The sequence below is a fragment of the Sceloporus occidentalis genome, unplaced genomic scaffold (assembly GCF_023333645.1).
Source record: "Sceloporus occidentalis isolate IW3139 unplaced genomic scaffold, rSceOcc1.0.p SCAF_76, whole genome shotgun sequence".
Classification (NCBI taxonomy): Eukaryota; Metazoa; Chordata; class Lepidosauria; order Squamata; family Phrynosomatidae; genus Sceloporus; species Sceloporus occidentalis.
Window position 1 is genome coordinate 817606 of NW_028317056.1, and position 14461 is coordinate 832066.

Below are 14461 nucleotides of genomic sequence, written 5' to 3' on the forward strand. Positions count from 1 at the left end.
GGTCAATGAAGAGATTTGGTGTCTTTCTGGTTTTCTCTGTACTTTAAATATTCCTCTGTTTTCTTATTTACCCCAGTTGTAGTTTTTGCCCCATAATATAAAGTTTTCAGGCAGCTGCATATCAGCCATTTGTATGATTCTCGCTCTGTTATCTGATCCCCGATCTACTAAACACCGCGACTCCTTATCATACTGCCTGTGGGGAGCAATAGAATACCTCGGTCTTAATCACCGTTAGTCTGACTAATGAAAGTCTACAGAGGATGGACTTCATTAGCATCGCCTCGGTGTGGGGTTTGAGCCAGGAAAGTCACCCAAAATATCACATGACTGACAACAACAATACCGGCTTCACTGTACACAGTCTGTGTGGGGGGGGTTACCGTAGATATTGTTTCCCGCGGGACTCCCCCGTTATGGTTACATTACAGTAACGTTGGTGCCCTGCTATCCTGTCTGAATGGGGCAGATAAGCCTTGGCAGGTGGGTTCTCAGTCTGATAGGCGTTTATCATTACTTCCAGGTGCATTAAAAGGCCCTGCTTACTGGGGGCCGCGCATGGACAGGTCACCCAGCTGCCAGGAGACCCACACAGTAAAGTGCGTGGGCCTCTCCGCGGCTCTTGAGGACGGGTTTGTTTTTCTTTGGCTGGCTGTCCTGGGGGTTGCAGTCCAGCAGCTGTAGGGCTGTGGTTTCCCAGCCTTGATGGCAGGTGTGATGGGAGGCAGGTACTGACAGGTGTGACTGTTACCTCTGCACCCATTTGGAACAGGGAATTTAGGGGCCGTGTCCGAGGCTGGAGGTGCATCAGAGGGCATTGCGGGGGTCCGTGCCAGGTGTGTTGCGCACTGGTAGGTGGTACTTGGGGCAGGATTGCTTTGCTTGGTTTTCCTTCCTGCCCCTTTGGTTTGGAACCAATGACAGAGCTGTAACTATGGGTGTCAGCAGAGGAGGCGGAGACACAGCATTTAGATCAGTCTGCATCTCCTCCACAAAACTGGTTCTCCATCCAGCAACAGAGGGGTTAAGTGAGCCAAGCTGTCTGCGGCGCCGTCTGGCGAGAGGAGGGTTAACGGGGCAATGCTTGGCTGGTTTTTGGCACGAGGGGGATTAACCAGGCAGGCTGTCTGGACAGGAAGGTGTTAATCTAGCGATGCTGTACCTATCCTGGGCAGGAAGATGGACAGGCGCTGTGATCTCTGGCATGGAAGGAGTTAATGGAGCGCTGTCTTCCATGTATAGCGCGGCAATCGCTTCTGTATTATGTCACCAATCTGTGGCCGCGTCCGCCATCTTCCCACCACTTACCGCTGGTATTCGCCGCCTTTCACGTTCGTGTAGATGATTCTCCTCTCCATTACCCCTAGTGTTTCCCCGCCGTGGTCTGCCTCTTTCCCCTTTCCCTTCTATCCTCGACGTGGTCTGCTGTCTCCCCCCCTTCCCTTCTATCCTTGGCGTGGTCTGCTGTCTCCCCCCCTTCCCTTCTATCCTCGGCGTGGTCTGCTTCCCCCCCCCCCTTTCCCTTCTATCCTTGGCGTGGTCTGCTCTCTCCCCCCCCCTTTCCCTTCTATCCTTGGCATGGTCTGCTCTCTTCCCCCCTTTCCCTTCTATCCTTGGCGTGGTCTGCTCTCTTCCCCCCTTTCCCTTCTATCCTTGGCGTGGTCTGCTCCCCCCCCCTTTCCCTTCTATCCTTGGCGTGGTCTGCTGTCTCCCCCCCTTTCCCTTCTATCCTTGGCGTGGTCTGCTGTCTCCCCCCCTTTCCCATCTATCCTTGGCGTGGTCTGCTCTCTCCCCCCCTTTCCCTTCTATCCCCGGCGTGGTCTGCTTTCTCCCCCCCTTTCCCTTCTATCCTTGGCGTGGTCTGCTCTCCCCCCCCCCTTTCCCTTCTATCCTTGGCGTGGTCTGCTCTCCACCCCCCTTTCCCTTCTATCCTCGACGTGGTCTGCTCCCCCCCCTTTCCCTTCTATCCTCGACGTGGTCTGCTCTCTCCACCCCCCTTTCCCTTCTATCCTCGACGTGGTCCGCTCCCCCCCCCCCTCTCCTCTCTGTGGTCTTGCTATTTTTTTTCTTCCCCTTTTCATATATTTTTTTATTTTACCAAATATATCTCTTCTTTGTTTCAGGCTTGACGGGTCCCTCCTCAGTGGGGAGAGGTGGCGCTGTCCCGTGGAAGCCTCCCCGTGGCCCTCGTCATGCCGTCCAACGCACGGGCCGGCAGCCTGAAGGACCCGGAGGTGGCAGAATTATTCTTCAAGGATGACCCCGAGAAGCTGTTTGCTGACCTGCGAGAGATCGGCCACGGCAGCTTCGGGGCGGTCTACTTCGTGAGTGATAACTGCTGGCGCTAATTGCCCCTACAGCGCCCCCCCCCCGTGCTTCCCACTCCCCCCAACTCACTCATACTTTTCTTCCTCCCCAGGCCCGGGATATCCGTAACAATGAAGTTGTTGCCATTAAGAAGATGTCGTACAGCGGCAAACAATCCAACGAGGTGAGCCCCCCTTCCGGTAACACGTCTGGGGGAACATGCTGAGGATGCGTGTAGTGCGGGGCGTGTCGCCCCCTGCTCTTACATGTACCGCCTCCAGCGGGGTATATAGGGGTTTCTTTTCTCTCCGCTGGGGGGGTCGTCTTCTCACTCTGACTCTTCTGCCCCCAGAAATGGCAGGATATCATAAAGGAGGTGAAGTTCCTGCAGAAGCTCCGGCACCCGAACACCATAGAGTACAAAGGATGCTACCTGCGCGAGCACACCGCCTGGGTGAGTACACTGCCTGCGCGAGCGCACCGCCTGGGTGAGTACACTGCCTGCGCGAGCGCACCGCCTGGGTGAGTACACTGCCTGCGCGAGCGCACCGCCTGGGTGAGTACACTGCCTGCGCGAGCGCACCGCCTGGGTGAGTACACTGCCTGCGCGAGCGCACCGCCTGGGTGAGTACACTGCCTGAGCGAGCGCACCGCCTGGGTGAGTACACTGCCTGAGCGAGCGCACCGCCTGGGTGAGTACACTGCCTGCGCGAGCGCACCGCCTGGGTGAGTACACTGCCTGCGCGAGCGCACCGCCTGGGTGAGTACACTGCCTGCGCGAGCGCACCGCCTGGGTGAGTACACTGCCTGCGCGAGCGCACCGCCTGGGTGAGTACACTGCCTGCGCGAGCGCACCGCCTGGGTGAGTACACTGCCTGCGCGAGCGCACCGCCTGGGTGAGTACACTGCCTGCGCGAGCGCACCGCCTGGGTGAGTACACTGCCTGCGCGAGCGCACCGCCTGGGTGAGTACACTGCCTGCGCGCGAGCGCACCGCCTGGGTGAGTACACTGCCTGCGCGAGCATACCGCCTGGGTGAGTACACTGCCTGCGCGGGTGCACCGCCTGGGTGAGTACACTGCCTGCGCGAGCGCACCGCCTGGGTGAGTACACTGCCTGCGCGAGTGCACACCGCTGCGCATGTTACCCTGCGGGGGGGGGTTTCTACGGTGACATCTTCCCTGTTGCAGAGGGACTGTTTCCAAGCTTTGCTGGTTAAACGTTAGGATTTGTGAGTTTTATTTTTTCTCCCCGGTCCTGTACAATAGGAAAACTGGCGTTAAGCTTGTCTCTGCCAGGAGTATGCGGCTGTCGGCTGGCTGAGGTTTCTGGGAGCTGTAGGTCCATACGTAGCGGGAGATATCCTTGCAGCTGGCTCCTGGTAGCCGCGTGTTATATGTAGACGCGTGTTATGCATTCATAGCCGCTGGTGTGTGCGTGCGCGTCTGCGTGGGAGGTTGGAGTGGAGCACACAATAGTCCCCTGCAGGCTGCCCCGTCGCTGCTTACCGCCCCCTCTTCTTCATGGCGCTGCCGTCAGCTACTCACTTCTACCCCGGGGAGGGCAGCAATGTGTCAGAGGGGCAGCTGACCGTCCCGGCTGATCCTTTCTCTTGTCTCCTCTCCCTGCTGGATCCTCCGGACGCCCTCAGCTGGTGATGGAGTATTGCCTGGGATCTGCCTCCGACCTCCTGGAGGGTGAGTTTTACCCCCCCATACCCCCCCCCCCAGCCATACTTCCATAACCCAATCGCCCCAATCAAAAGGTGAATTGCCCTGCTGCTCGCAGTAAAGGGTTAAAAGATGTTTCCTCTCCTCAGTGCACAAGAAACCCCTGCAGGAGGTGGAGATTGCTGCTATTACCCATGGTGCACTGCAAGGCCTGGCCTACCTCCACACACACAACATGATCCACCGGTAAGAGTCCTGCCCCTTCATCACTTTATTCATCCGTCTTATCTCTCTCTGTCTCCTCTCACCTACACTCTCTCTCTCTCCTCTCACCTACACTCTCTCTCTCCTCTCACCTACACTCTCTCTCTCCTCTCACCTACACTCTCTCTCTCCTCTCACCTACACTCTCTCTCTCCTCTCACCTACACTCTCTCTCTCTCCTCTCACCTACTCTCTCTCTCTCCTCTCACCTACTCTCTCTCCTCTCACCTACACTCTCTCTCTCTCTCCTCTCACCTACACTCTCTCTCTCTCTCTCCTCTCACCTACACTCTCTCTCCTCTCACCTACACTCTCTCTCTCTCTCCTCTCACCTACGCTCTCTCTCTCTCCTCTCACCTACACTCTCTCTCTCTCTCTCTCCTCTCACCTACACTCTCTCTCTCTCTCTCCTCTCACCTACACTCTCTCTCTCTCTCTCTCTCCTCTCACCTACACTCTCTCTCTCTCTCTCTCTCTCTCCTCTCACCTACACTCTCTCTCTCTCTCTCTCCTCTCACCTACACTCTCTCTCTCTCCTCTCACCTACACTCTCTCTCTCTCTCTCTCCTCTCACCTACACTCTCTCTCTCTCTCTCTCCTCTCACCTACACTCTCTCTCTCTCTCTCCTCTCACCTACACTCTCTCTCTCTCTCTCCTCTCACCTACACTCTCTCTCTCTCTCTCCTCTCACCTACACTCTCTCTCTCTCTCTCCTCTCACCTACACTCTCTCTCTCTCTCTCCTCTCACCTACACTCTCTCTCTCTCTCTCCTCTCACCTACACTCTCTCTCTCTCTCTCCTCTCACCTACACTCTCTCTCTCTCTCTCTCTCTCTCTCTCTCCTCTCACCTACACTCTCTCTCTCTCCTCTCACCTACACTCTCTCTCTCTCCTCTCACCTACACTCTCTCTCTCTCTCTCTCTCCTCTCACCTACACTCTCTCTCTCTCTCTCTCTCTCTCTCCTCTCACCTACACTCTCTCTCTCTCTCTCTCCTCTCACCTACACTCTCTCTCTCTCTCTCTCCTCTCACCTACACTCTCTCTCTCTCTCCTCTCACCTACACTCTCTCTCTCTCTCTCCTCTCACCTACACTCTCTCTCTCTCTCTCCTCTCACCTACACTCTCTCTCTCTCCTCTCACCTACACTCTCTCTCTCTCCTCTCACCTACACTCTCTCTCTCTCTCTCCTCTCACCTACACTCTCTCTCTCTCTCTCCTCTCACCTACACTCTCTCTCTCTCTCTCCTCTCACCTACACTCTCTCTCTCTCTCTCCTCTCACCTACACTCTCTCTCTCCTCTCACCTACACTCTCTCTCTCTCTCTCTCTCTCTCTCCTCTCACCTACACTCTCTCTCTCTCCTCTCACCTACACTCTCTCTCTCTCTCTCTCTCTCCTCTCACCTACACTCTCTCTCTCTCTCTCTCTCCTCTCACCTACACTCTCTCTCTCTCTCCTCTCACCTACACTCTCTCTCTCTCCTCTCACCTACACTCTCTCTCTCCTCTCACCTACACTCTCTCTCTCTCTCTCCTCTCACCTACACTCTCTCTCTCTCCTCTCACCTACACTCTCTCTCTCTCTCTCCTCTCACCTACACTCTCTCTCTTCTCTCTCCTCTCACCTACACTCTCTCTCTTCTCTCACCTACACTCTCTCTCTCTCTCTCTCTCTCTCTCTCCTCTCACCTACACTCTCTCTCTCCTCTCACCTACACTCTCTCTCTCTCTCTCCTCTCACCTACACTCTCTCTCTCCTCTCACCTACACTCTCTCTCTCTCTCTCCTCTCACCTACACTCTCTCTCTCACTCTCTCTCCCCCCTCAGAGATGTGAAGGCCGGCAATATCCTTCTCACAGAGCCAGGCTTGGTGAAGTTGGGAGACTTTGGCTCGGCCTCGATAGTCGCTCCCGCCAACTCCTTCGTGGGAACTCCGTACTGGTGAGAGCGCGAGCGGCCTGGGGGCCTTAAAGTGACGGCAGCGTTACCCTAGCCTCGTGTCTGAGGTTTCGTTTGCCCCGTTGCTGTGTTAGATGGGTACAGATGTTGTGCTTATTGCCCGTGTCTCCTGCTCCTAGGATGGCCCCGGAGGTGATTCTTGCCATGGACGAGGGGCAGTACGATGGTAAAGTTGACGTGTGGTCTCTCGGGATCACCAGTATCGAGCTGGGTGAGTGCGGACCCTCCGGCAACCTCTTTCCTTCTGTTTCACACACTGGCCCATCTCCCGCGGCTGGCTGTATGGGGGGCCTCCCTTTGGCCCCCGGCCTCGTCTCCGCTCGCAGGCAGGGCCCCCCCGTTTCCACCCTCAGTAACCGGCCTTGTATTCCGTGCCGATAAGTTGTTTTTGTTTTTTTATTCCCCACCCAGCTGAGAGGAAGCCCCCTCTCTTCAACATGAATGCAATGAGTGCCTTATATCACATCGCTCAGAACGAGTCTCCGGTCCTGCAGTCCAATCACTGGTGAGTACCGGTCCGACGTACTGGTTTGGGGGCTCGTGGACGTGTTACGGATGCTTCATACCCCTCTGTCTCCCCGCCAGGTCCGAGTATTTCCGAAACTTTGTGGACTCCTGCCTGCAGAAGATCCCGCAGGACAGGCCCAGCTCAGACATCCTGCTGAAGGTGAGCCTCGCTCCGACGCGTTTCGCCGTGTGACGGGTCTCTCGCGGCCCCTTTTATCCTGACCCGCGTTTCATGGGTTTCTGCAGCACCGGTTCCTGCAGAGGGAGCGTCCTCAAACTGTAATCATGGAGCTGATCCAGCGCACAAAGGACGCCGTGCGAGAACTCGACAACCTCCAGTACCGCAAGATGAAGAAGATCCTCTTCCAGGACACGCAGAACGGGCCCAACACCGAGACCACCGAGGAGGAGGAGGTAGGAGTCAGAGCTGGGGCAGGAGGTTTTTATGGTGGTCTAGGGAAGGCAGGGTGGTCTCGTGGTGTAAGCGGAGTGAGGACGCTAGATGGGGGAATTGTGATGGAGGGCTGAGCAGATCTTCTCTCCAGGAGTCGGAGCAGTTCCTGCACTGCACGGGGACCATCACCAGCATGGAGAGCAGCCAGTCCGTGCCCAGCATGTCGATCAGCGCCAGCAGCCAGAGCAGCTCCGTCAACAGCCTGGCCGACGCGTCCGACGACAGCGGAGAGATGGCTATGATGCAGGAGGGAGAGCACACGGTGACGTCCAACAGCTCCGTCATCCACCGCCTGCCGGTAGGTCCCTTAGCGCGTTACCGTTTGGGGAGGGGCACGCTAATACCCGTGTGTAATGTAAAGCAAACATGCCTTGCATGTACCCGGGAGTGTGGTTCTCGTGTACCCGACGGCTTGGCGCAGGAACGTGTTTCCGCTTGATTTGACGATCGCTAAATTTGATCTTCACTCATCTGTTTTCTCGCCAGGCGCACGACAATATATACGATGACCCGTACCAGCCGGAGATGGAGGCTCAGCAGTCGTCGTCCGCAGCCCGCAGAAGAGCTTACTGCCGCAACAGAGACCACTTTGCCACCATCCGCACCGCTTCCCTGGTGAGTACCGGCCCTGCTGCTCCGCAGAACCAGTAAGCCCGTCGCCCGCCGTGTGCCATCGTCCTATAACCGGCCTGCCGTGCGTTTTTTACCGCAGGTGACACGTCAGATCCAGGAGCATGAGCAGGACTCGGCCCTGCGGGAGCAGATGTCGGGGTATAAGCGCATGCGTCGGCAGCACCAGAAGCAGCTGATGGCTCTCGAAAACAAGCTGAAAGCCGAGCTCGACGAGCACCAGCAACGTCTCGACAAAGAGCTGGAGGCGCATCGGAGCAACTTCTCCGCCGAGACAGAAAAGCTCTCCAAGAAACACCAGGTCATATTTGAGAAGGAGGTACGAAGCCCCGACGGGTGGGGATGGCCCTTAGGGGTTAGGCTGTGTTGGGGCATTTGGAGCGACCGTAGTAGTAGTTTCGGTGTGTAGCTGGCTGACGGCGGATGTCGGTAATGCCCCGTAGCCGTCCGCCCAGAGCTTTTCCCAAAGAATGGCTGCTTTGGGTAGGAGATCCGGGTAATTTGGGATTGGGGGGAGGGGGGATACGTCTTCGCTGGTCTTCTGATGACCCCTTACCTCCACTCAGGCAAAATCGGCGATGACGGAGGAGAAGAAGTTCCAGCAGCATATCCTGGGCCAGCAGAAGAAGGAGCTCACCAACCTCCTGGAGAGCCAAAAGCGTCAGTACAAAATACGGAAGGAGCAGCTCAAAGAGGTCATTATCTGCTTAATGGGCAGGCCGTGTCTGCGCCGGGGAGAGGGGGGTTTTGGTTGCATGTCTGCCCAGCCCGTTTAGCTTCTGCATGTTCCCGACACTTTATCTGTGGATTGTAGAGAAACATGGGGGTGCACACGCCTGGGTCAGGGGGTCCGGGACCACCAGTATAATCCTGATCCCCATGGTTCAAGGGACGCTAACCTTGCGTTATCCCCAATGTGCCCAGGAGCTGCAGGAGAACCAGAGCACCCCGAAAAGGGAGAAGCAGGAGTGGCTGCTGCGGCAGAAGGAGAGCATGCAGCATTACCAGGCGGAGGAGGAAGCGAACCTGCTGCGCCGCCAGCGCCAGTACTTTGAGCTGCAGTGCCGCCAGTACAAGCGCAAGATGCTGCTGGCGCGGCACAACCTGGACCAAGATCTTCTGCGGGAGGTGAGGGTGGGAGCCGGGCCGTCGCGGGAGCCGTTACTCCGTTTCCGGGGGTTTGGTGTCTGATCTCTTCCCGTCTGTCTCTGTTCCCGTCTCCTAGGAGCTGAATAAGAAGCAGACTCAGAGAGACTTGGAGTGCGCCATGCTGCTGCGGCAGCACGAATGCACCCAGGAGCTGGAGTTCCGCCACCTGCAGCTGCTTCAGCACACGCGCAGCGAGCTCATTCGCATGCAGCACCAGACAGAGCTCGGCAACCAGCTGGAATACAACAAGCGCCGGGAACAGGAGCTGCGTCAGAAGCACGCCGCCGAGGTCCGGCAGCAGCCCAAGAGCCTCAAAGTAAGGCCTGGGGAGGAGGAGGATGAGGGGGGACAGGGAGACAGCTTCAGCCTGTGCAGCTCTGAGGATGAGGAGGAGCCGGCAGACTTGGCCCCCTCGGAGCGCACAGACGCTGACGGCTGCCCAGACGCCGACGTGCCCTACTTTGAGTTGAGTTCGGAGTGGGCAGCAGAGCCGGATACCCCTCCGCGGCCACCAGCCGCGCCGCTGCCCTCTTCCCTAGCTAGCCATGGGCTTTGTGCTGCGCTCACGCTGCTGGCGGCCGCCCGCCCTTCCTGCCCTTGGTCTCTGCTGCCGCTGCTGGTGGCCTTGCTCACCCTGTGGAGGCCGGGGCCTCTCTTGGACTCTGCTCTGGTGGCTCTGGAGACCCTAGGGGCCAGCCTGTTGTGTGGCTACATACTGCTGCGCTGGGTGTTGGCATTCAGCTCTGCCTCCTTCGTTCTGCTGGCACAGAGCTGGGGGGCAGCGGCCGCGTTAGCCCTGAGCTACCGGCTGAGGTTATACTATGTGCCGGTCCTGGCCATCGCGGTGGGAGTGTTCACCTCCCCAGGCATCTTCCTCTCGCTCTTCCTGTTAGCCGGCTCTCTGGGAAGGCCAGCAGGCCAGTGGCTTAAGGCTTGGCCCAAGCGAGCCCGCAAGCTGTGGCTCCGGGCCCTCTTGGGTTTGCCCCGGCCGCTGTTCAGGGTCCTGCAGCGTTGCGGGGCAGCGGGCGAGGGCGGCCTCTTCTACCTTTTCCCCAAAACGTACAAAGGTGGCTTTCGCAGCCGCATTCCGGTGCTTGCTAGGAATTCCCAGGCTGGCGGCGGGGGCCGCGCATGGTGGGGGAGCAGGCTAGTTAAAGCACCTTCCCGGCTGGCCAGAAGGTTAAATGGCGCCCTGACGCGGGGGGTCCGGAGACTCTGTGGGGTGCTGCCCCCCGTGGCTCTGATTTACTTAGAGAGACTGAAGCTGCTGAGGGCAGAGAAGCCGAGCCGGATCCCCAGGCTGATGACCAGAGAGCAGCGCATGAGGGAGGCTTTAGAGCGCAGGGCCCAGCCCAGCGCCCCCAGCAGGGCCACAGCCAGACACAGCACGGCCAGGAGATCCAACCCACCCGTGCCGTGGCGGTGAAGTGGGTCAGAGCGCGTTCCCCTCCCACCATACAGTGCCTTATTACCCCGACGCGGGGGGAGTAGAAAGTGTTGGGGCAGTTCTGGGGCCGCATGTAAAGGGGTTCATTTTCCTGTTTTGTTTTTTGTTGTTTTTATTTGTGGTTTGTGCTGGTCTCAAAGGCAGTGAAGGGGTTAACGTATCCCCTCCCTATATCTAAAATCAGGGGCTTCTGGTGGTCCGCGTCAGCCCTCGCTGTGTGACGCCGGGACTCCGTATAGCATGCGGGTTTGCTGTATGAGCGCTCTGTTCGCTGGCGGTCTAACTCAGGATCCTGTCTCTTCCACTGGGTGATCTGTTAGGTTCTGTCTCTTCTGCTGGTGCTCTCGGGTTCTGTGTCCCGTCGGGCCCTGTCTCTGCAGGCAGCCTCGTGCCGTCAGGTTCTTTTCAGGTGTTGGGTTTGCGGTTCTGAATCCTGCCGGCGCTCTCTTCTCGATGGTGTGATTAGAGCTGTCTCTTCCGCTGGCTTGGGCTGTCAGTTCGCTAATCTGGTTATGGTTCTCTCTTCTCCTGGAGGTGGTGTGCTGTTAGGGTTCTCTCTCTTTCGTCTGCTGGCGCTCTCTCTCTCTCCCGGTTAGGGTTCTGTCTTTTCTGCTGGCGCTCTCTCTCTCCCGGTTAGGGTTCTGTCTCTGCTGGCGCTCTCCCGGTTAGGGTTCTGTCTCTGCTGGCGCTCTCCCGGTTAGGGTTCTGTCTCTGCTGGCTCTCTCTCTCTGTTAGGGTTCTGTCTCTTCTGCTGGCTCTCTCTCTCTCTCCCGGTTAGGGTTCTGTCTCTGCTGACGGTCTCTCTCCCGGTTAGGGTTCTGTCTCTGCTGACGGTCTCTCTCCCGGTTAGGGTTCTGTCTCTGCTGACGGTCTCTCTCCCGGTTAGGGTTCTGTCTCTGCTGACGGTCTCTCTCCCGGTTAGGGTTCTGTCTCTGCTGACGGTCTCTCTCCCGGTTAGGGTTCTGTCTCTGCTGACGGTCTCTCTCCCGGTTAGGGTTCTGTCTCTGCTGACGGTCTCTCTCCCGGTTAAGGTTCTGTCTCTGCTGACGGTCTCTCTCCCGGTTAGGGTTCTGTGGTTGGTCTTTTGGATTGGGCTCCTGTGCCGCGCTCGTGCGTCGGGGCTGCATGTGGCTAATCTGTGATTTAGCGCCGGGTCGGTGTAAATGGCGCCACCCGGTGGCTGCTCTGTCATAACGCCTTTCTCTCTGCAGAGACACCGTGTGGTCATTTTGTGTTTTGCAGCTGTTGACGTGTTTAAAGGGGCCGATGCCGCAGAGTAAGAACCGCGCCGCTTACGTTCTAGGTCACGTATGTAACGTGTATGTATACAATACACACGAGGAGGGGCGGAGGGCAGGATCGCTGCAACTTGGCACCCGAGCCGCCTTTCCTTAGACGTGGCTCCCTGCTGTTCGTGGCTGTGGTGGGTCTTGCTAACAAGAGAGCTCATTAACCCTTTCTGTGCCAGAGACCAGCCTTTCCTAAAATTCTGCACTCAGGACAAAAACAAAAAACAAAACAAAACACCTTTTTTTGTGGTTTCTCGCTTTATTTAACCCCTTAAGAGTTGTCTTTTTTTTTTTGTATTTATTTTCCTCCCTTCCTCCACATGTAAAAAAGAACAATTCTAAAATGGAATCCTGCTAACATTTCTGTACTTTATCAACATAAAAAAAATATATATTTATCGATAGTTAACCCTTCCGCTGCCAGTACTCCAAATGTTAGGCAGCCACGGTGTTAAATCTATTTATTTAACATTTCCTAAATATATATATTTCTGTCCGTTTTTTTTAATTTTCCAAATTGTGAAGTCTTTATGTTCCTCTGTGTGTTTTGTTTTGTTTTTTTTGTTTTTTTTTTGTAATAAATGTGTTGCTGGATTTTCAACTCATCTGGGTGTCTCATTTATTTAATCACATTTTATCATTTGGTCTAAAACTCAAAAAGATCTTTATTTTAAACCCTTTTCTGTGTTTCTCCTCGCGGAAGGCGGGTCTCTTGTGAGCATGGAAACGGTTAATGGTGAGGGGTTAAAGGGTTAATAACCTGCCATCCGGTGCAATTTGGAGGGGGGGGGTTATGCGGCTGTGTGCCCGGTATGTACAGGCGCATGTATAGTATATAGGTGCAGAGCATTGCAGATACAGGCATGCGCCTGGTATTGCTGGTGGTCCCCGTGCAGGTATGTACCCATGCGTTGGTGTTACACTCACACTCCGCGTATACTCGCGTTCGTATTCAGTTTGCTTTTGTTTCTGTGCAGAGCTTTGACCCCCTCTTGTTCTCTTTTCATACCCCCCCCATTGTTTCTCTCCTGTTTTCCTGCTGCCCCCTTTTACCCACTTGCCCTCGCACTTTTCTTCCTCCCCATCCCTCAGTCGAAGGAGCTGCAAATAAAGCGTCAGTTCCAGGACACGTGCAAGATCCAGACGCGGCAGTACAAAGCCCTGCGCAACCACCTGCTGGAGACCACCCCGAAGAGCGAGCACAAGAGCATCCTGAAGAGGCTGAAGGACGAGCAGACGCGCAAGCTGGCCATCCTGGCGGAGCAGTACGACCACAGCATCAACGAGATGCTGTCCACGCAGGCCGTACGTGACCCGCCGCTTCTCCCACCCGTTACAACAGAACCCCCGCGTATCGCCCGGTGACCCCGATCCACGCCGTGTACCCCATATACATCCCTATCCGGCCGTAGCTTTAATCTGCCCTGAGCCCCGGACCCCCTGCTCTCACACCAACCCACCGTAGACACGGCCCACGCAGCCATATTGCCGGCCCTCCGTAGGCCGCAGGGAAGCCCCCCCCCCCGGTCATGCCTTCTCTCCTATGTCTTGTAGCTGCGTCTGGATGAGACCCAGGAGGCCGAGTACCAGGATCTGCGGATCCAGCTGCAGAAAGAGCTGGAGCTTCTCAATGCTTATCAGAGCAAGATCAAGATCCACACGGAGGCGCAGCACGAGCGGGAGATCAAGGAGCTGGAGCAGCGCGTGTCCATCCGCCGGGCGCTGCTGGAACAAAGGGTGCGTTACTGGGCACCTGTACCGTAAGGGGGGGTAGTTTACTGCCCCGGCACCCCCTCCCCCATAGAAGAATGCATGTTAAAGTACTGAATAACCCTACTGAGGACTGCATTCTCCCTGCCCCGCTGCAGCAACTGCCCTTAGCAATACTCGCGGTAACTATTCTTTTCACTGATTGTTTAAAGGGGCAAATGCATGTGTTGGGTTTCTGCATTAAGGCGCATGGGGTGGCGTCCCTGTAACTGGGAAGAGGTGCCGGGTTGCCGCGGGGGTGTCACCGGGTTGCCGCGGGGGTGTCACCGGGTTGCCGCGGGGGTGTCACCGGGTTGCCGCGGGGGTGTCACCGGGTTGCCGCGGGGGTGTCACCGGGTTGCCGCGGGGGTGTCACCGGGTTGCCGCGGGGGTGTCACCGGGTTGCCGCGGGGGTGTCACCGGGTTGCCGCGGGGGTGTCACCGGGCGGCCGCTCATCTCCTGCTCTCCCTGCAGATAGAAGAGGAGATGCTCTCCCTGCAGAGCGAGCGCTCCGAGCGGATCAGAAGCCTCCTGGAGCGCCAAGCGCGGGAAATCGAAGCCTTCGACTCGGAAAGCATGCGCCTGGGATTCAGCAACATGGCGCTCAGCGGGATCCCTGCGGAGGCCTTCAACCAGGGCTACCCCGCTCCTCCGCCCGGCTGGCCCTCCCGGCCCGTCCCCCGCAGCGGCTCGCATTGGAGCCACGGGGTGCAAAACACAGGGGCCCCTCAGCTCTGGCGGCAGCCGACCCTGCTGGCCCCACCGTCGTCGTCCTGGAGCCTTCACCCGCCGGGCTCGTCTGCTATGCCCTCCTCCTCCTCTTCTTCCTCCTCCTCCGCCTCCCCGTCTTCCTCTTCTAGCGGCCGCGCCGGCCTGCTGCTCCTGCGCAACAGCCCCCAGCCGCTGAGGAGAGGCGCGTCGGGGGGCCCGGCCGAAGCTGGCCTGAGCCGCAGCACGAGTGTCACCTCCCAGCTCTCCAACGGCTCCCACCTATCTTACTCCTGAGCGCGGGGCCCCTAGGCAGCCAGAGG

The 14461-nt window shown here is 57.4% G+C and overlaps 2 protein-coding genes across 2 annotated transcripts; both read left to right on the top strand.

Annotated features, from left to right (window-relative positions):
• The first annotated feature begins 2192 nt into the window (after positions 1 to 2192).
• On the top strand, positions 2193 to 14435 carry LOC149285656 (serine/threonine-protein kinase TAO2). The gene is made up of 19 exons (XM_089494891.1): positions 2193 to 2324; positions 2420 to 2491; positions 2660 to 2761; positions 3958 to 4003; positions 4126 to 4222; positions 6073 to 6186; positions 6324 to 6415; positions 6616 to 6709; positions 6790 to 6871; positions 6958 to 7125; positions 7257 to 7463; positions 7652 to 7780; positions 7878 to 8114; positions 8362 to 8490; positions 8720 to 8923; positions 9021 to 9260; positions 12773 to 12985; positions 13235 to 13417; positions 13905 to 14435. The coding sequence occupies exons 1-19, from the start codon at positions 2193 to 2195 to the stop codon at positions 14433 to 14435; spliced, it is 3072 nt and encodes a 1023-aa protein (XP_089351017.1).
• On the top strand, positions 9328 to 10370 carry LOC149285657 (serine/threonine-protein kinase TAO2-like). Its single transcript, XM_089494992.1, has 2 exons — positions 9328 to 9395; positions 9587 to 10370. Exons 1-2 carry the CDS (start codon positions 9328 to 9330, stop codon positions 10368 to 10370), a joined length of 852 nt encoding a protein of 283 aa, XP_089351118.1.
• Positions 14436 to 14461: the final 26 nt, after the last annotated feature.